This window comes from Dermacentor andersoni, chromosome 3 (genome assembly GCF_023375885.2).
Source record: "Dermacentor andersoni chromosome 3, qqDerAnde1_hic_scaffold, whole genome shotgun sequence".
In the NCBI taxonomy this organism is placed as follows: Eukaryota; Metazoa; Arthropoda; class Arachnida; order Ixodida; family Ixodidae; genus Dermacentor; species Dermacentor andersoni.
In genome coordinates, this window is record NC_092816.1 from 212,205,436 (window position 1) to 212,227,466 (window position 22,031).

The 22,031-nt window shown below is 44.3% G+C and overlaps 1 protein-coding gene across 1 annotated transcript in view; it reads right to left on the reverse strand.

The window, feature by feature from the left end:
- The window catches only part of LOC126524323 (branched-chain alpha-ketoacid dehydrogenase kinase-like), a 117,347-nt gene that overhangs the window by 43,751 nt on the left and 51,565 nt on the right, over positions 1 to 22,031 (reverse strand). The window contains exon 6 of the mRNA XM_050172658.3: positions 9,197 to 9,295. Coding sequence (XP_050028615.1) covers positions 9,197 to 9,295 — 99 coding nt within the window. The remainder of the gene's footprint in view (positions 1 to 9,196; positions 9,296 to 22,031) is intronic.

Genomic DNA, 22,031 nt, shown 5'->3' on the forward strand with positions numbered 1-22,031 from the left:
TATTCGGACAAACCTAACAACTATGGGATTAGAATAGCGGTGACTTTGATTAATGAGAACTGCGTCTGTTATAAGCAGTGTAGAGTGCTCTTTATCCTTTTGTTTTTTTCTATCCTTTGTTTATGTGTTCTCTTTCCACTTTATATATGTAAATATAAATTCTTCTTTCACTTCTGAAATCAAACGCTTTCATCTTTCATTTGAATAGAAAACGAATACTTGTGATATTATTTTAAGTCGCTTTCCATAAACAAACCGTGACAGTCTTGAAGAGTCGTTCACGTAGCATTTGACAGCATTCGACAGATGGTAAGCGCGATCATTATTAGCTAGACTTGGCACACGACATATCGCTGCAACAAGTTCGGAGTGCGATCATTACACGGGAAAGAAAAAAATCTAATTTTGACTACAAAATTCAGGGGTGCAATCATTACGTGAGTGCGATCATTATGCGAGTAAATACGGTAGATCCTTAAAAATCGGTTTTCATTCCCTTTTAACACTTTCTGGAATAAGAATAACTTGCAAGTGCTCGTGTTGCCATTCTCTTTCTGTTCCTTCTGTACATGTTCTACAGGGCATCAGTGGAACGCAAATGGTAATAACACAGGCTTAGGCTGCATAGGAGCCTGTTCGCACTCTTATTGAGATTTACTTCTGGCTCTATCATAACCATGTAACTTAACCCTTTAACCCTTAATCCCGAGCTGTATTCACCATGTAAGGGTGTACCAATGACAAGTCACTTGTTCAGTTCGATGTTTTGCTGGTCCCACCGCCAAAGACAAGTTACAGCCAGTAATTAGCTTTGCGTTAAACTTTCAGCACTACAGGGCGGTAGAAGTCCGGAAAAAGCATGTAATCAAGTAACAAGAATCAAGTAATATATGAGAATATGAATGACACAGAAAACTTCATGGCTACAATAAGGAAATTGAGAAATTTGGTATGTTCTTCCGGAAATATTTTGGGGTTCGTTAACACCTGTACTAAAAAAAGTGCCCTATACGAGGCAAAATTTGTTGAAATTTAATGAAATTCACAACATTACCAGAACTTAAGGCAATTGTAGAAGCGGCTTTAGTCATCAATGCATGAATACCATACTTGAAAATTCATCCCAATTAAAAGGAAGGGAAGGACAAAGTGACAAAATAATTATACTCTGAAGCAAAGTGTTCAGCAATGCTATTACAGGCCATGAAATAATCAAGAGCAGATGGAGTGTTCAAAAGAAAGAAACTGAAATCTCATCAAGTGAAACAAGATCATAATTTCCAAAGGTTTGTCTAAACACTGAAATGCAAAAGTACTTTATTTAAATTCTTTTTTCTCACCTCGGTCAACTAAAAAATGTTATCCATAGGAAGCATTCACAGATCGTAGTTCACCAAGTGACGGCCGTGCTGTGCTAAGGAATGTCAAAACCACACTGAAACCATCCCTCAACACGTTCTCATGATATCTTGACAGTGCAGTCAAGGCTGCAAGCTTCTGCAAGGTGTTCGAAACTAAGTGCTAAAACATAAATACAATTATAATTTTCATGGTACTGCACATTTTTTGCTGTAAAGCAATATTATGCACAGGATATTGTTTGATCACGTAATCGTAACCAATCTCGTTCCTTATAACATCTTTTTCATTCAGCACATGCAGCGGCAACTGACGAGAGACAAACAAAAAGAAGAAAGAAAATGAAGAAACTACCTTTACTTGCTAGCTGCAGCATTTTACCAAACTGCCAACCAATGCTAGATGCATTTGTTTCATGAACATCATTGCGAAATGCAATGACAAGTGCAGCATGCACTGCACAACGCTTTACTCATTTGACCAATGCTACGAGACAAAGTGATAAAAGTGTGAAGCTCATCGTTTCGAAACTTTAGATAGAAAAAAAAAGAACAAATAGACAAATGCACCTGAATCACCGGTTGATGTGCCATGTATTTACATCACACTAACATAACTGACAGCTACGAAATTTGTGAAAAAATAAATATACACAGTAACCGTAGGAAGAAGCACACTGATCCAAACACTGTTCTTGATTGATGCCAGCTATCAGCCATTAGCAGCCCCGTATGGGAATCCGCTATAGTAAGAAATAAAGCACCCAGAAGGGAGTGAGGAGCAGGCTTCTGTTGAAAAGAGAGCATTTGAGAGAGAGCTGGCTCTGTGCTGTGCTTGCGAGCTCCATGTGCTGTGCACAGCTGCAAAACTTGGCCAAGAAGTCCACAGCAGCGTATGCTATCCGTGGACTAGGTCTTTTCACCAAGCCCGAGGGATGGTTCAGGACCCCTTCAATTTTTATTTATAATTAGTGCTAAATTTCAATACATAAAAACAAACGCTTCCCCTGTGCTTTCCTAGACTTCCTTGCATGGATAAGAAAGCAGAAAGAATGAAGTGCTGTGACAGGAGCTCTCACCTACATGCACATGATGTGTGACCAGCAATATGTGTGCAGAGCAATCACAATACACATACTGCTAAGGTAAAAGCATGGCCAGCACGATGGCAAAGACCAATACACCTGGTTAAACACCAGCGCAACTAGCGAGTGACGTGATGTGAATTCCTCCTACAGATATTTGACTATCTCAATTCAGAAGTGGCATCACATGTAATCGGAAACAAAATTATCAAGCCTGTCATCTTAACAGTACTTCCTGTGATCACCAAAGTAAAAACTGTGCAACCAGCAGTCATGTCAATCTCACTTCTTCAATTACCTGCAGTGAAATTTGTTAAAATTATTACGATTGTGGCATAAAAAAACTTAGAAATCACCTATATGCACGTGGACAGAAAAATTAAATGTGGGGCCAGAGTTAGAACGTTCGCCAAACTCTGATGTCTCATCTATTATGATCGGCAACAGAAAATACAATATTATCTAAAGCTGCAAAACACAAAAACAAAAGAAAACAATGTGCATAACTGTTCCCATTTCTTCAGGAAAATTCGAATAGTGCAATGCGCAAATGAGCCACTGCAGACTGATGCTGAAAGAACCAAAGACATTGATGTGAAGCTCACAGCTACAGCTGCAACAGCACACTTTGATTTAACACGAAGGTTCAAGAGTGGGTAGCGAAAAATTACTATTGCCAAATTCGAAAGAAAAAGAAAATGCCACAACTTCTCGATGCATAATAATCAAAACAATGATCTTTGCTGCAGTATCTCCCAGTGAAATCCGACAGTCAAATCTCTATAATTAGAAGCTGAAGGAGTCAGAAAATTTGTTCGAATTAAAACTTCAAGTTAAAAAAAGGACTTGTTTTTGAGGTATTCATGCACCAGAGCACAATGCATGAATGGTGCGAGTCGTAAAATATTGCGGCGCGCAAGCACATAGCGAGCGAGGACCCCGAAACTGCCCATGCCGGCCAACGCTCGCTTCCCCCGATAATGGCAGAAAACGAAACTTCAAGGAGCGGGCTAAGCTGGCGCCAGGCCGGTGGGGTTGGTGTGGAGGTGGGCGCATGCAGAGATTGTCGAAGATGAAGGAGTTAGAAGGGAGTTAGAACGAAGGGCGGGAGGGATGTGGATTTGCTTTCCCACCAGCATGCTGGATGTTGCTAATTACCTCTGCCACCTAAACTGCCACCGAAGCAGCGGACTTGGCGAGGCCAGAACTGGGCCTCCACAGCAACGAGCCGCAGCCGCAGTCGCTTGCCGCAGTAGCGAGGCACAAAAAGTCGGCCCAGGACAAATCCCTCTCGCGGCACTCATTTTGACACTAATGTGGCTGGGGTATTATGGCGCAACACAGAAACGGCGACCTTGCCATTCGAGAGAGGGCAAAATTTCTGCCACTTTTCTTCCCCCCCACGTGCACCGTTGAGGGGTCCCTCCTCAGCCTTTCCACTATGGCGGGGTCCCAGCAATGCTTGTCGGAGGTGCCACCACGTCATTTGGTGCACTGCTGAGATCATTGTCGGAGTGCGGTATGTTCGAATTAACCGTCGCAAATGCTTTTGCGTTCATATTACCGGCCGTTTACGCCCACTGAAACACACATAACTTTGATGGGGCTATGGCGTCAGTTTGAATAAACCAGAAGTTTGAAATAAGCATGTTCGAATTAACGAGATTCAACTGTATCTCAAAAGCTAGAAATAGTGCAAGGAAAACATGTTGAAATGTTCACATAAAATAAACAAAAAGACTGCTTATAGAGATCTTCAATGATCTAGTCGGTCAGCAGCTTTCAAGCATCTGTGATACAAATGTTTCCGGCTTGGAATAGTAAAGGTGACAAGAAAATAATACTTATCACTGAAAAATGAGCAAGAAAAGCTTCGTTTTTTTCAGTAGAGCTATTGGCTGGTGCTTCATCGCAGTGTAAGAGATTACAGAAAGCTAACAGTCCATTCAACTTCGTTTGTTCTCTATAGTTCATGCTATGTTAATTACTTTGAATGGACATTCTATTTACCTTTAAGGGCTTTGAACTGTTTCTGTAGCTACCTTGTGGTAGACTGAAAGATTATATGTATTAGCTCCCATCAGATTCTAATCCAAAGATTGTTTTCTAGCATGTTCGCCACGATCATTTGACTTGCCTGTGCATAAAAAATTATGGCAGAACTCGTCTCACAATGACTGTCAACACAAATGCAATTAGCATTCCAGCTATGCAGCAACACACCATATTTCTGAATTCGCATTTATTCAATAGCTGCAGTGCAGCATGGCCTACCGGGCTCAGCCTCGTTAACCTTCCTGCATTTTACTTATGACCTCTCTCTCTTTCTCCGTTGCTCCAGCTATAGGTGATCTACTCCAGCATCATCCCACAATGCTATGGCACTTGCTTGCTAAGGTTGCCCATGAGCATGGCAGATGACGATGACTGTACGACACTGATGCAGTGACGATGATAGAATGACAAAGAACAAATTGCGTAGACGGAGCAATGAAGGTGGTTTGACAACGTCGGCACAATGACAGCGAGATGACAATTTTTAAATAATGACCATGGTATAAGGTCGACAGCGTGGCGATGACAATATGAGGACAATGGCAAAACGACGAGTGTATGATGATGATGATGGTGTGACGACGACGGTATGACAACAGACTGATTACGAAACCGGAAAGACAGCAATGGCATGACCCCGACATGACGACAATGTTATGACAATGAATACATGATGATGCAATGACAACGATGACATGACAATGGTATGAGGACAACTGAATGAGGAAAAGTGTATGACGACAAAGGCATGACAATGACTGTATCACAAAGCCTGTATGACGATGGCGTAATGACGACACATTGACAACGCTGGCATGACAAAGGTATGAAGACAATCTTCACGACAACACTCAGATCACAAAGCTGCATAGGCGATGATGGAACAACCACAAAGGCATCACAACGCAGGTGCAACAACGAATGCATGACGACTGTTTGATGACGACGGCATGACAAGACTCGTGTGACACAGCTGGCGAGATGACGATGCGACGACCACGACGTCATCACGATCAAGCGCATATACCTACCGTATCTTCCGGTGTACAGTAAAACAAATCAAGCGCACATACCTACCGTATATTCCGATCTATAGTAAAACCTCGTTAAACCGTACCCACTTAAACAGTAGTTTCGTTTTAAAAATAGTAACTCAGCGGCCATCGAACATAATGTTTTTTGTATCCACATAAACCGTACCAGCTTATTGCGTACGTATTGGTGAACACGTAGTGTTTCCACTTTTCATCGCGCAAACACGGCAGTGCTTCGTCTCCATCGGGTGGCCCGACAGAACAACAAGCCTCGGAGATCTCAGAGCGTCAGAGAACAACAAGCCTCAGAGCCGTTTAGTACATACTTTTTCCGAGCTCTGGCCAACTACAGTTTAACGAGGTTTCACTGTATAAGTCGCACCTTTGTGTAAGTCGCACTGCCCTCAATACAGCAGATTTTTCAAAAAAAAACATGCATATATAAGTCACACTGGTGTATAAGACGCACCTGTTCATTCGGTAAGTGATTTAAAAACAGATTGTGATGTTTCACTCCCTGAATGTGGGTCACGTGCAAGCAATGATGTGGACACTACAGGCGCATTTCTGCTGTCCTGGTCGCCGCTATGTACCGCATAAAGTCGAAGGGTGATGACATCGCCCCCGCCCATTGTATATGCTGTATGTGTGAAAGAAAGCATGCAACAGTGAGCCATCCTGCGCACAAGGGTGGAAAGCGGGAAGGCTGCACTGCGGGAGGGGGGGGGGCAGCGGCTTGTGCTCTGGTAGCAAGTGCATAGTTTGCACAGTGGCGCGCCGCATATGTACCTTATCTTGAAAGCAATCTACAGATGCGACCAACTTTGGAGCTGGTGGACTCACGGCCTGCCACCGCTTGCATTGCTGCTTCATCCTTCTCGCATTGCACTCGGCAACTTGATCACTAGAAGAATCCGGTACCTCCATAGCATGCACACTACCTATAGCAACTGCCAAAGGAGACCAACCTATCGCATCTCGTATGGCCATGTCATCCAATCGGTCAAAATTTTTTCCAAGAAATGAAAAAGCCTTATATAAGTTGCACCGGCGTATAAAGTGCACCGATGAAAATTTCACCAAAAAAGAAACGAGTCTTATACTGTGGAAAATACGGTAGTTGCCTAAGTTAGCGAACTACTTTGGCCACTGTGTCAACGTAAAACGCTACATGGATTGATAAATAAGCTCAAAACACCTGAAGTAGACAAAGAAAGCTGATCACATTAAAAATAATAAATTTAAAGAATTACAGCAGAACTGATCTTTTGATAACTGTCAACAAAAATGCAATTAGCATTCAAGCTATGTAACAACACACAGTATTTCCGAATTCACGTCTGTTAACATCTGCAGTGGTCACTTTGAGAGTTTTAGTAAAATGTAGCCTACCGGGCTCAGCCTGGTTAACCTCCCTCCTTTTGACTTATGACCTCTCTCTCTCCACTGCATCAGCTATATACGACATACTCCGGTATCATCCCCCGCTGCTGTGGCAGTTGCTTGCCAAGGTCGCCCATGAGCATGGTGGGATGACACCAACTGTAGGATGCTGATACAGAGACAACAATATTGTGACGAAGAAGGAATGACATTGACGAAGTGACAAAGGCGGTATGACGTCGACAGCACGATGACAATGAGATGATAATCCTTAAATGATGACCATGGGATAATGACAGCATGATAAAGACTATATGAGGACAATGCGATAATGACCACTGCATGGCGACAATGGTGTAATGACAGACGGATGACGAAGCTGGAAAGACAACGATGGCATGAGCCTGACGGCATTACGACAGCATGATAATGAATGCATGATGATGCCTGTATGATAATGATGCAGTGACAACAATGGCATGGCAATGGTATTAGGATAATTGAATGACAAAAAGCTTGTGACGACAAAGATGTGACGACTCTATCACGAAGCCTGTGTGGCGACGATTGCGTGACGACGACGCAATGACAACGATGGCCTGACAACGGTATGAGGAGTGTTGAATGACAAAAAGTGTATAGCGATAAAAGCATGATGAGAGTCTGATGACAAAGCTGGACTGATGACAATGGAACGACCACAACAGCATCATGACGGTGGTGCGAGAACAAATGCATGACGACGGCATGACTAGGGGCCGGGTTACAAGGCTGGCATGGAGACGATACAACGACCACGATGATATCACAACCATGAGCACACACCTAGTTGCCCAAGCTAGTGGACTACTTCGGCCATTGGGTCAGCTTAGAAGGAGCGACAACGACGGCATAACGAGAGTCAGATCACAAAGCTGGAATGACATGGATGGAACGACCACGATGGCATCACAACCATGAGCACATACCTAGTGGCTCAAGCTAGTAGGCAACTTTTTATTTTTTTATTTATTTATTTATTCAATACTGCCAGCCGCTATTTGGTAGCCAAGGTAGGAGTGGTATAGGCCCTTTGGTGGGTTTCAACATGCAGCAAAACAAGCATGATAGTAAACACTAATGCAAAAGCGTGCACTGCATTTATAAAAAGAGAAAAACAATCACTTTGGTAGGTATCGCTTTGCAGCAAGGCAAACATAATAGCAAACACTGATACAAAAATGACCACTGCATTTATAAAAGACAAAAGCACAAAAGTGAACATAGGCACACTAAGTTTATAGCAAAGACATGACAGCGGATAGGAAAGACTTCATTTGTCATGCAGACTACATCACGAGGGTGCAGATTCAATTCAGATATTGTTTTAGGAAAAAAAGAAAACTAGTAAGCTTTCGTTTGGCACCATGGAACTACGATTGTTGAGTTATGTTTGTTGCATGTTGGGCATGGTATGTTGTATTCCATGTAGGCCTTAAAGTTCATTTTTGTTTCATTATCTATGATACTATGCAGCATTTTTAAGCAGTCATTGTCTCAGGGTAAGAGGCTAGATATATAAGACAGATAGGCTCAATATGCCTGAAGTAGGAAAAGACTGTTAATCACATTAAAAGGAAATGTTGTTCTGAATAAACACAGTAATACCCAATCTGTTGCATGTGCTCTCTGTGCAGTTGTGTACTTTGTGCCACTCATTTCCTGAAGAGCATGCTTGCAACTGGAGTTTCAAGCACACAAGTGCCTAAGTGATGTCTCAACAGCAGCTGCTTGTTGCTAGATGACACGGCAATGCACGTTTATCAGGAATCGCACATGCCATAAGTTTTCAAAACAACCAACCTTACTAAATGCAATGTTTAATAAGTTCCACTACACAAGTATAAGTTACGACTTCTCCACATGTTATCCTTAGAGAAGATAACGCCACAAATAATTTCCCAATTTTTTCATGACAACATCAGAATATGTGTTCCTACGGAGATTTCTGCCTGCGAACATTCATTACACTTACAAAAAAAAAAAAAACTTTTTTTTGTCAGTACTATTTCATGTTATTCAGTGCATGTTTGTATTTGTTTTGGTCCTTTTATTTTCTAATTCAGCAAATAATAATGTGCCAAGTAACAGTGTGTCACACTACACAGATATGTGCAAATGCCATAATTTATAAGAATGCAAGGAATGTTTAGCATTTTCATCTCATCTATAAAGTGCCACACAATAAATAATGACTCACAAAGACATCCACACACAAAAAAGCACCATCAAGCAAGCTCACCCTGTCCTTGCGCAGGGCAATGTGGTGTTCAGCCAACATCCGCATCCCCAGGCGCGATGTCAGGGTACGGTCAAGGAAAGTCTTCACCAGTTCATCTTGCTGCAGAGAAATGAAAACACTCTCAGGCACTGAACCATGCTGCAACACATGCTTTGGCATGCATTCACCATTCATGATACAGAATGTCAGAGCAACAATCCATGAATACATGTTTTTTTTTATTGAGAATCTCTGAATCTGATTACTGTTTGAGTGTTACATCACTCATCTTGTGCTTTACGTATTGTACTTAATGTTTACATTGTGCAGTTGCAGTGACAGTGAAAAAAAAAACACCAGTCAGTACACTGGTACAAATGAATGCATAGCACGCACATGCATTTTGTCAGCTAGAAATGCCTGGAGCAACACCCATAGTCATGTTTTGTACTTTTAGCTCTCGCTTCACTTTCTTTTCTATTACAAGAAAGAATAAACTAATTCTGTAAATAAACCTAAAAAATACAACCTACGAAAATGCCAGCAAGGACAAAAGGCATAATATGCTTAAAGGGACACTAAACGCAAATATTAGATCAAGCTAAAGTGATAGATTAGAGCTCCAGAATCTCTAAGGCCTCAATATTATCATGAACATAGGTTTAGTAATAGAGAAACTGAGGTTACTCTCTGAGGTTAAATGCAGTATAGAATTAGAGACTGCCCTGAGACATTCAAATACTTGCCCATTGATGAAGGCACTTGCCCATTGATGAATACTTGCCCATGAATTCAGTTGCGTTACAAGACAAAAGAAAATACTACTTGTCCAGTTCTATTTCATGTTTAGAACAAAGAACTAAATGGCATTACCCTTGAAAACGACGCGGGCGGTCGAAAGGTTTCGTTTTCTTTAGACTCTGCACTGCCGGCACTTCCGCACTTCTGTAATTTCATCACAGTGTATACTGCTGCACTTGTTCGCGAAACTTGCACAAACGGCAAGTAGAAGAGAATTCCCCTTCCATGTGATGTTGCGGAATGCCCGAAAAGTCCACCCCACTTGACTAAAAGCAGTTGCAGCGGCGAATCCGCCACTTTTTCAGTCATGGCTCGGTTTCTCCATGGCCTCGCATCTGCATTTTGTGCAAAAAACTGCACCATCATCAGTTCGGCGCCATTTGACTCACCAACGGTAGCAAAAGGTTGTGATGGTACATGCAACATCACCACTCCCTGGTTGAGTGACAGGAGATTTGAAGTGCGATAAAGGTATTCAGACCCTTCAGATTCAATTTTCTTGTAAACCAAGTCTTTTCTTGGCACGAAAGAAGCATTGCAAGGTTTCTAGAATGGTATCTAAACAGTCCATGTCAACTTAGTATTTGCCTTCAGCGTCACTTTAATGACACCCAGAGGTTACAAGCATCTATGGCCTAGCAATGGCATAGTCTGATGAGCTAAAATCATCTATTGAACAGGTTGCCTCTGAATTTTTCTCACAGTCCGTGCACTGCTAACCTCACTTATGCTACTGTCATCATGAGCAAGAAAATACCAAAAAATATGGCAAGGAGTTTGTTCCCTTGAAAGTGGGTGAGTGTGAGTGGGTCAAATTGCTCCTCTGGGTATCTGAGCATTGTTATGCCTGGCATACATTCTGGACTAAGGGTGCTTCACTGGTGAATGTGCAGCTATGGAATGCCATCCTCACTTTATCGTTTTTTCCAAGCCAAAGAGCTGCCGATGAAACCAGCGTCACCTGAAGCTAATTGACAGTGATTGTGTGCCGCATCTTTGTCAGTTCAATGACCCAGGGCTAACGAACGAGACAAGTTCTGGGACCTGACACTGCAATGGGTGATTGGCCATGTGCATCTCTAAATGTCAATGCCAGTCTTTGTGTGCTTCACGCGAAGCACCAGCACCTGCCTGTACAATGACAGGGCCTGGCATAGGCTACTTACAGGCAGACATCTCGCTTTAAAGGGCCCCTCACCAGGCCCCATAGCAAATTTTGGTTGTACGCTGGAAGTTGTTATGTCTCCTCTAGGGAGTGTGCTGCCACTCCACTCATTAATAGCCAAGATAGAAATATTTCAGTGCCGCGAACCCATGATTTCAGGAAGTGAGCTCCACTGCCAAGCAAAACAATTTCTCCACTTGCCCCGTCTAGCCTCTGCAAGCGACATTCCTTCCCTGTGTTTTCCACAACCGGACCTCGAGGATCCTGTCATGCACATGTCAAGGGCCCCGCCTTCATTTTTTTTGTTTATCTCCTCACTTTTTTGTGGCGCAGCGCTGACAGTGTCGCGTGCGAGCTGTTGTGATTGTGTCATTTCACGCAGCGCACGATTTTATGCGCTGTGCACGAGGACACCTGACTAGCAGTATAAGTCAGTGCTACACGAATACTGAAGCAGACACAAGCGGATCATAGAGCATGATCCCACGCTGGAACACGGTAAAAACTCGCATAGTTTCTGTGTCTGCACGAGTGACTGCACAACGTGGGAACAAGTAGACGAAACAGAAGTACATCTCTCTTGCTGTGGCGCAAAGTAAAACAAAAACATGCAGACATTCGGTTTGTGTGTTTTATTATTTTTCTAAACTTTAATTCGTCTATTCAAGCAACAGATTACAGAAATAAGAGATGTTGCCTGGAATAATTCTTGAGGTCACGTGTCACTATGAGCAATGTCACAGCAAACACGTGCACATAGACGCACTAGCACGTGTACGTCATCCTGCTGCTTGGAGCGTGGTGACCGCGAGGAGAAGGGAAAACATCGTTCGGTTAGAAATTTCAGGTCTTCCCGCGGCGCGTAGCGATGCAATCCTTTGCAGACGCAATTGTTATTGCGCATTGTATGCTTTGTGTTTGTTAGCTTAAAATGGCCAGACCTAGCGAGGCGCCCTTTAAGGTAACCACAACTGCCGCATTTTTTTGAAGTAGTGGCGACAGTCAAGACAAAAATCACTACAAGCTGGCCATTACCAAGCGCCTACAAATTACTGCAGAGAGCCAACATTGACAACTTCCGTGGAACAGCGTCAACCCAGGTTTCACATGCCACTGTCTCTTCATTGAATCACGGGCAGGTTGAAGGCTGGACACCAGAGGTGGAGTCCAGCAGAGTGGGCAACCTACACCACAAGTGCGATTTTGCGGACTATGAGACAATCCAATTGGCCAAGAAAAGGACACTGAATTCTCTCGTTAAGCGAAAGAGTGGAAAATCACCTGCTTAAATAGCAGAGCTTGAGTGTTGTGTAAGGGTGCTCAGACATGTAAAGACTTTGACACGTAGTGTGCTCCGAGTATCATATAGTTGTCCTTGTAAAGCTTCATCAAGTAAATTTGTACATAAAACTTGATTTTATTGTCACTCAGACATCATTCTGGACCTCTCTTTCGACCAGCATCTGGCCATGAAGGTTCCAGTCATGGAACCTTCTTGGCCACTCAGACCCCCGTTTTCACAACAGCGCCTACCTCCACAAACATTCACAGCTTAAAGGTCTCCTAAGCGACTCTGAGCTTGAAAATTATTTACATAGTGGCAGCTATGTACTAGGTTAGAATGAAAATAGAGCCGAAATAATGTTTTGATGTGGTGCAGTGAAAGCAAAGTTGCAGGTGTTTGATAAACAAGCACGCCGCCACCGCAGTTTTACTCTCGCCTACTGGCACTTTTTCCTCCTCACCACTTACTCTCACGAACTTATATACAGTGCAAAGCAAGCTATGAGTTGGGTTGTCACACACCAGTACCAAATATTGGCACCCAACCTGTTGTATGTCATCTTAGGGGCGAACAGTGGCTTCTCTGCTGTCGCTCACTGTGTCCCTCCAAACAAATTGAAGCTTCACAAAAGGATTAGTGGAACGCAATGGGGCAGCCCTCCCTTCATTATCAGAATGCACAGCAGGCTCTCTTCATGTTGGCACTACCGTCTCTTGTTAGCCGACCGACCAACAGCTACCCTGCTGGCATCACGACTTGCAACGGAGGGAGTGGAAAAGCTCTGAGTGAAGCATGAAATTGTTGCTTGAATTAGCGGCTTACCCAGGGTGCATAGCACTGCTATGTTCACGAAAGCTGTACACTATGCACAAATTTATTTAAAATGTGTAGAAAAATATCACACGTGGTTTAGGTGCCCTTTAAGTGGAGATCTTTGTTTTCATGACGGTACAGTGGCTAAAACAGAATGGAATGTTTCACTAGCTGTAACTAATTTATGGCTTATAAATTACAGAACTGAGTATAATGACGCTTAATAAGACCAAGTAGAAGACTGAGTACTGAGAAAGCTTTAGTCACATTTTGCTGCTTTAGTCACATTTCGCTCTTAATTCTAGTTTACATCATTATTTTGAGCTGTAATGTCCAAGCTATCAATCAACATTTAACAACAGCTTTTAAGCTTCAATAAATAGACCTTTTGTTACGAAAACTTCAAGAAGCATTACCTGCAGTGCAAAAACTCAGTACGTGGCATCTGCAGCCATACTGCGGAGTAGTTTTGTAAAGAAGTTAATGGAAGTTTCTCCTGTTTTTGCATGCATCCCGCCTGACTCTTGTAAACAACCTGAAGTTGACTATAACCAGCAGCTGTCACACAGTGCGTTGAGATGCTTGGCAATACAATGCCACTCTTCTAGTGTGATGTACATGCGTGATGAGAGTGCATGGCCATGTATTAAAACACATCAGCATTGCAGCCAAGTTTTGTCTAAAAGAATGTTCACCATAGTGAAGGAACTGAGGCTGCTTCGGAAGCTTTTCCAAAAGGGTCAATATAAACCCACCACTTGGTTAAATAATCGTCTGCAAAGCGTTCAAGGTCACGCTCTTTTTTTCCCCCTTATCTTTCACACGCGCGTGACTGTTGCGTAGAACGCGGTAGCCAGGGATAGAAATGGAGAACCAGCCTCTCCAACAACGGTGTCAACAGAAACGCAGCATGCAAACGCCGAGGTGCGAATGTGCGATTTTCCTGTACAACCACACGGTCAAACGAAAGACAAACGAAATGCGGTCGCTGTGCATGGTCAGGGATGCGGCGCACCAGCTGCTAAAATTAGAATGCCGGCATGTGCGCATCATGTCAAGGCACGCAAGGCCTGGCCAACCGACTCGTACTCCTTTCAGGTACTCAAAGTCAGAAGTGGTGCGCTGCTCAGTTGCCACATCTCGAAGAAAACAGTCATGAAATGCACTGCCGTGTGCACTCTTCGGCAGTGCCTTGTTGAGTGATATATACACCTAGGGGCATTATATACACCGAACAGGCGGCCGATCTCCTTTCCAGGAGACGTAAAACACGAGCTGCCTGGAAGGTGACGAGGTCTTGGCCGAGAGAAGGCATGCAGTTTGAGGTTCCATGCCTTCAGATTATGGGCAGCATGCCCTACGTGTACATGCTTTGGCCAAGAAGTAGCCAAAGTTGAAACAAAAAGGTGTCCCCGACTCCTTCCACCCTCGATGGCACAGCCCTGACGAAAAGCTACAGCGCTCATAAAGGGTCACACGAACACTGGTCAAATTCATTCTATAGAATTGATTTGCATCCATTAGACAGAGAATGGTTGGCTATTAGAGGAGCAAAGAAAGGGCACTATAACCTTTCTTTTTTTTTCTTAATTTCGTGCCAGAATTTTGCGCATGCGAAGTAACGGATATCAAAGCATGTTCCCACCATACAGGCGCACTTGCGCACTCGCAACAAAAGCCGAGTGTTTTGCTCCTTTAGCATGCAATGCAATACAAGTTTGTGCATAACCTACGCTGACCAAATCTCATGACGTTATGAAGAGCTGATGCCAAAAATTCAAGCCAACCTCTCATTTTTGGATATGTTATAGCTTAACCAAGATCATTCCCGCTCACGGTACGACTAGCATTACTAGTATTCTAGAACCGTAACTGCACCAATTTTTCTTAACGATCATATCTAGGATGGCACGTGGTTGTAAATGACATATCAGACATACTATATCCCATAATAAATAAATAAATAAATCTTTGCATGACAATTAGTTTGTCTTTCTTTAGAATATCTGCATTTTTCTCTTTTTTTTTCTTTTTTTTTCATCTTCAGTAAATCTGAAGTTGAGTTTCGTGGCGGATGCAATACCTTTCAGGGGGGAAAAGTGCGTAGCTTTTTTGAGTGAACCAGGTCCTGTGTCCCATGGATTTCAATTAAGTTGTCACCCAAATCAGCTACAATTCAACTACCCATTATTTAGTGTTTAATTAGGGGTAATTATTTATTAATTAGTGCTTAATATATTCGTACTCTTACTGAGTGTTCCAAGTGCAATGTCTTCGAGACTCGATTCGGTATGGGAGCCTCCGTGTTGAAAATATTCGTTTCCGATTCGAAAACTATCGAAGACTCCTACTTGAAATGACTTTCGCCAGCGACCATAGAGTTCCAGCGACAGCAACGACTCAATGTCCGATGTCGACGACGCTCATCATTAGATCACCATTGGGTGCACTGCACTTGATGTGACCAACAGCATGGGCCATGCTCTCCCAGATAGCAAAGACCACAATCCAGGCGTCAATGAACCTAACCAGTAAAGTGACGGCTCCGGAGCGCAGCTTCAGAGCTCACCACAAGCGCCAAGCGGAATCGCGGCACGGCGCCGAAACGGAGTGGGTGTCTTGCGATCAAATGACTGCAGTATATGATGGGGACAGAACAACAGTGAACGTCTCAAAAAGAAGGAATGAAAAAAAGAAAGTAACAAAGAAATAAAGGCGTGAGTCTAGAGAATGCTAGCAGGCTATCCTATCACAAACAAGTTACTTATATGCAAATAAAAAATGAGAAGAAAAAAGGGGATCAATAAGTTAGGATGTGAGGAATGTAGTAACGGCAGGGGCAAAAAGTGTTGGCTCAAAGTACGCGCCTGACCAGGGCGACATAAAAATGACGCTGTTTCGCCGAAGCAGCGATTACAATAGCAAATTATTGAACAGCTATACAAAGTAGGGGTAGTGGTTTTATTGGTCATGTAAACTTGCAAACACTGTCTTACTAACTAAATTAAAAAGTATGGTGTCACGCGTGCACAGGGGAGCAAACATGAACACATCTCACTCAATGAACTCAAACACTCGCTATGGAACATTGGCTTGAGGAAAAGCGGCAGCAGCAGCAAGCACACTGCCCTTCGTGCTACGTCTCGTTTCAATGCAAAATACACTGTGAGAACACAGCGCACATGAAGCTATCGACCTTCGGCACCCCTAGGATTTGTACCCACCACAGATTGCTTTCAACATAGGGCACACGCGGCCGCGCTCAGCCGTGCCATATGCAGCCGCAACTGGAGTAGACCCCTTCGCCCCACTTTCCCCCCACTCCGGCTGTCTTGCCCATCAGAGCACCTCCTGCCGGCCATTGTCCCTTGTACACGAGTGATCAAGGCACTATTCTCGACTCGCATGCTTTCCCTCGCACCTACAGCACACGGTGCACGGCTCCAGTCTTATCGCACCTGGACTTCATGCAAAACCTCACGGCAACGACGGCATAAGATAGCCTGGATTGTCCATATAGTTGCTATCGCAATAAAAGTTAAACGAGAACAGGGGCGCTGTCTCGCAGCATTGGCACCCATCAACTGTAATGGCCACAACCAGTTAAGCCACTGGAACAAAAAAAAAAAGTTTGTGGACCTGCGATCAGTGCTCCGAAGGCGCACTGTTCAGCTCATGCAAAAAAAACAAAGGAAACAAAAGGCAAAAAAAAAAGAAAACTATCTAAATATGGCAAAAAATATCACGCCATTTTCATTTCCCTGCTAACACGTCCTTTCTGCTTACTCCCCACTGCCCCAGTTAGCGCGCTCTCACGGTTCATAGGCGTCCTCTCTGAAGCAGGCCAGCAAGAAAAGGTCACCTAGCCTGCTTGATCTAATCAGATTTTACTACTTCTACAGTAGCTTAGCATTCCACCTACTTTCTTTCCGCATTAAAGCATCTACAGTAAAATCTCGTTACTACGAACACCACATTAACGAACTTTTCAGATTTACTAAATTTTTTAATATACCCGCCAAAATGGCTATATTTTCGATGTAAAAAACTTTCAGTACTATGAATTTCAGATTACCGAATATTTCAGAATAATGTACATAATTTAATCCCGTAATCACCAAGATGCTTCGTTATTATGAAGTTCCAATGAAGTTTTGGTACCGAATCCCTGAGGCTTACACCTATCATCATCATCATCCGCAGCAGCAGCAGCCATGCGCTGGGGAACCAGTTTCAACGGGTACAGCCCCAGCAGCATCGGCATCAGCGTGAGCATGGCATATGGTCATGTTCGGACTCTCCTACTAGAGCGTACTAGATTGGGGAGTGGGTCCAACAGAGGCCACGGCAAGCGGCGAGAGTGAAGCAAAAAACTTTGAAATTTGCGGCGGCGCTGCAGTCACCTTCTTAAAGCTCCTCCTTCTTCTGACGTTCCGGCCAATCAGGTGCCGACGCACCGTCGTCTACTGATCGCACCATTGTGCTTGTGTTTGTTTCATCAATTTTTGTTCCTAGTATGTGCGAAAAAAAAAAGGATACAATAAAATTACTGCTTTACCATAAATTGAGGTTCCTCACTTCCCTCAAACGATGCCGTCTGCACGATGTTTATGCGTGCAGACGGCCCTCGCATATGTCTATGGTTTGTCTCGTAACTCGACGACTTGGCAGAGTGTTCGAAGAATGAGAGGATGAGCACACCTTGGCGAAAGAACTACTGTTGTATAGTGGGTTGCAAAACCGTATACAGTAGATTGAAAGGTCAGGCCAAGCTCTTGCTCTTCGGAGTCCCTAAAGATGAAGAAAGGCGACGTGTGCAGGAGCTCAATCTTCACTGCACCGATTGGCCCTTTAGAAGTCACTGACTCCATTTGTGAGCTGCACTTAGATACAAAGTACATACTGAGGCATTATGCTCATATCATCGAAGGCCAGGAAGTATCTACACAGCGTGGAAAGCCTGCACTTCGGTCTGATGCAGTACCCACAATCTTTTGCCGTATTTTCCAGAGCATCTCTACAAGCAGCCTACACCCGAGCAACCCACGCGGAAGAGAACGGCCTCATATGCAACAGATGAAGGCCGGTCATGAAAGAGTACGCTCCCGCTCTCAGTTGAACAGCCATTCAGATTGGAGGCATGTGGCATTGGAAACCTGCGCGAGCTCGAAGACAGACAACTGATAACATGCTTCCTAATCCAAGCAAATACAAACAATGCCTTTTGCTTTATTCACCCAGGGGGTCTGGAAAACCAACTTCATCTCAGGCATATGACGCATACAAATAAGGAAGAAAACGGCTATTCCATAAATATTTTCAAAACACACAAATAACCTAAAAAGAATGCTGTGCTGCACGTAACGAATGTGACCCACATGCTCCCTAAATGTCGAATTGCTGCCGTTATTAGGGCATCGTGAAAATTTTGTTAGCATTCAATATATCGCCTTGAGAAAGGAAGAAAACAAAGGTTTGCCAATTTTTATTTGACCCCTAATTATGCCACGCAGTTTATTTATTCCTGTACCTCATTCCATTACTGCACATGATCCCCATTTCTTCGGAATAGGAGCTCTGCATTTCGTTATTTCTTGACACAGTGAAACACGCACATAAGGTTTAAAAAGGAAAGCAAACTGCAAACGCGATCCATCTGACTGCGTGGCTCAGGCTAATCCAGGCACAGTCATCCTCGAACGCAACTGCAACGCTGCGCTCGACTGCGGCTGTGCTTCTGTTCGGCACGCTCTGACGCTGCCGACCAGCGCCTCCGCCGCGTGCGGGAGCGTGGCGTCCAGAAGAAGGCGACGGTGGCGCCATCTAGGTTTTCAATAAAAGATGCCTCAGCGCGGAGCCCTCATTGGACCCACTCTGTACAAGTTAGAGAACAGCAGACAGTGGTTCTGGGGACATGCGCAAGAAGCAGCTTTTCGTGAAGCAAAAAAATGCCTTCGGGAAGCGGCTGTGCTGGCTCACTATGATCCCGAGAGACCCCTCAAGCTAGAGTGCGATGCTTCACAGGACGGAATAGGTGCCGTGCTTTTCCATACATTCGGAAAGATAAACAAACCTGTCGGGTTCCGTTCTAGAACGCTAACAAGGGCTGAGAAGAATTATTCCCAGCTTGAGAGAGAAGCCCTTGCTCTTGTGTTTGGAGTGTCCAAATTCCGTGATTACCTCGTAGGCTGAGAATTCGTATTGGTCACCGACCACCAGCCACTCGTGGGTCTGTTGAAGGCGGATCGACCAACTACAGCATTGGCAGCCGCCAGAATACAGCGCTGGGCACTGTACTTAGGCGGATTCCACTATCAGCTTCAATACTCTCCTGGTAAACAACTGCTCAACGCTGACACCCTTAGTAGACTGCCACAACGGACGTCTGAGCCGAAGCCACCAGAAGCGGACCCACCAGACTATCTGCTGGCCTTGATGGTGTTTGATGAGGGAACTGTGTCACTTGAGGAGCTAAGGCAGTTAACTGCTGGTGACCCTGCTCTGAGTCAAGTTATGCGATTCACTAAGAACGGTTGGCCGTCCTGCGCGAAAGGCTTGAACACGAGTGTCGCACCTTTTTTTGACAAGAAATTGGAGCTTTCTTTGGCCCATGGATTGTTATACTGGGGCCGGCGAGTAGTCGTTCCGCTGGAGGCGCGACGTCACATGATGTTATACCTTTTGCACGAGAAGCACCAAGAATCGTCCGCTATGAAGGCAGTTGCTAGATCGTCATTCTGGTGGCCAGGGTTAGATCGCGAAATAGAGGCAGTGATAGCGTATGTAAGAGCTGCATTCAAAATATGCCCATGCCAGCTACAGCAACGCCAAAAAGCTGGCCCGCTACTGTTGAAAAATGGACAAGGGCGCATATAGATTTTGCGGGTCCTATTGCAGGGAACATGATACTCGTGGTCGTGGATGCATACGGTAAGCGGATTGAAGCTGTGCCACTCCGACAAGCAAACGCTTCATGCACAATCAACTGCCTGCGCGGTATCATCTGCAGATTTGGCATGCCACAAACCATCGTGTCCGACAATGGAGTGCAGTTTACCGCTGACAACTTCACTACTTTTGTCAAGAGGAACAACATAATGTATCTGCGCACAGCTGTATATCACCCTCAATCGAACGGTCTAGCAGGAAGGGCTGTCAGGACAATTAAGGACGGCCTCAAGAAGATTGGTGAGGGGCAGTTGGAAGACAAGATAAACAGGCTGCTTTTCAATTACAGAAGGACACCTAACAGCTCTGGAAATTCACCGTCAGAGCTGCTCTTCGGATAGAAAATTCGATCCCGTTTAAATACACGTTTCCCTCCTGTACACGTAGGGCACGCCAACGAAGCAGACGAGTGGCCACTGCCATTGCCTGAAGCCACCGTGTATGCCTGCAACTTCAGAACGGGTGAGAAATGGACTCCAGGAATTGTAGTCTGCAACAGGCTCTCAGATGGTGAGCATTCGAACACCGGCCGGATTGAAACTTCAGGGACTTTGCTGTCTTGTTATTTGCCCTTGCCGAGATTGAAGGAATTCACAAGCTGCTCCGTAAACGTGATTTTTGCATGCTACTCAACAAAAGAAAATTGTGACGACCTCATCGTGTGGTGGGGATCGAATACCTCCTAGTACTGACAACTCGCAAAGGCGTACGAAGCAAACATGAAAATGCACTTCATTTGCTGTGTAGCATGTTAACACATGCATAGAAATCAGAGAATGGAATCTGTGGAACAAGTTTTTTATTCTCCCTTCGCGTATGTACCGAATTCAGCAATCCACATCTCCACGCACTGCACTTGTGAGAGACGCCATTTTCCAAAACAAACCGGTGAAATAGCTCCATGATAGCTCTCCGCGCAATATTGATGGAAAATCGCAGCGATTGCTGCAACGGTGCGACCAACCGGTTGGTTGCAGCTGAAAAGCGGGGGGTCGGCACTGCGACTGCGATTTTCATCGCAAACGACGGAAATCGCACTTCCGGTGCGATGAAAATCGCATCATGTGAAACAGGCTTAACTATGTTGTAGCTCCCTTGATATCTCGTTGGTCTCGCTTTTTTGGAGGTGCCATGTTTTGGTTTCGATTGTAAGTGCATATTTTCAAATTCAAAAAAATTAGGTAGACTTACAATTGTGTAATTACGGTATATATATATTGAAATACCACGGTCGAGACGACGCTTTATTCCAAGAAGGAAAAATGGCGCCGACGCAAGAAACGAATACAAGCCGATGATTGATGATGACTTTGTAGAGATGAAGATGAAGTCCGCATAAATGCTTACACTAATTTCCCCCGTGGACGGAGGCAACCAGCCTGGCCGCACATTAGACAGTGAAACGGAGATGAAAGGGCTTCAGGCGGGAAACCTGCACGATCTCTGTTCCGCAGCAGCGTCGGTCAGTTGGGGCATCAACAGGTGTAACGCGATAGTTCACCGGCAAAGTCTGCTCTATGACTTTGTAGGGGCCGATATATCAAGACTCAAGCTTCTCACATAAACCAGGTGTTCGTGCAGGTGTCTACAGGAGCACATCGTCACCAGGGCAGTAAGAAACAACGTGGTGAGAGGCATCGTACAGATGTTTTCGATCGTCTTGGCTTGCTCCAGTGTTCACAAGGGCGCGACGACGACATTGGGCAAGACGAGGCACAAGCTGGTCACAAATTAATGGTGAAGCGTCGACGGGGCCAGAGAAGAAAGAAACGTTGAGTGATGAGGTTCGGTGGCGGCCGTATACTAAGAAAAACTGAGAGTATCCAGAGGTCTGTTGAACAGAC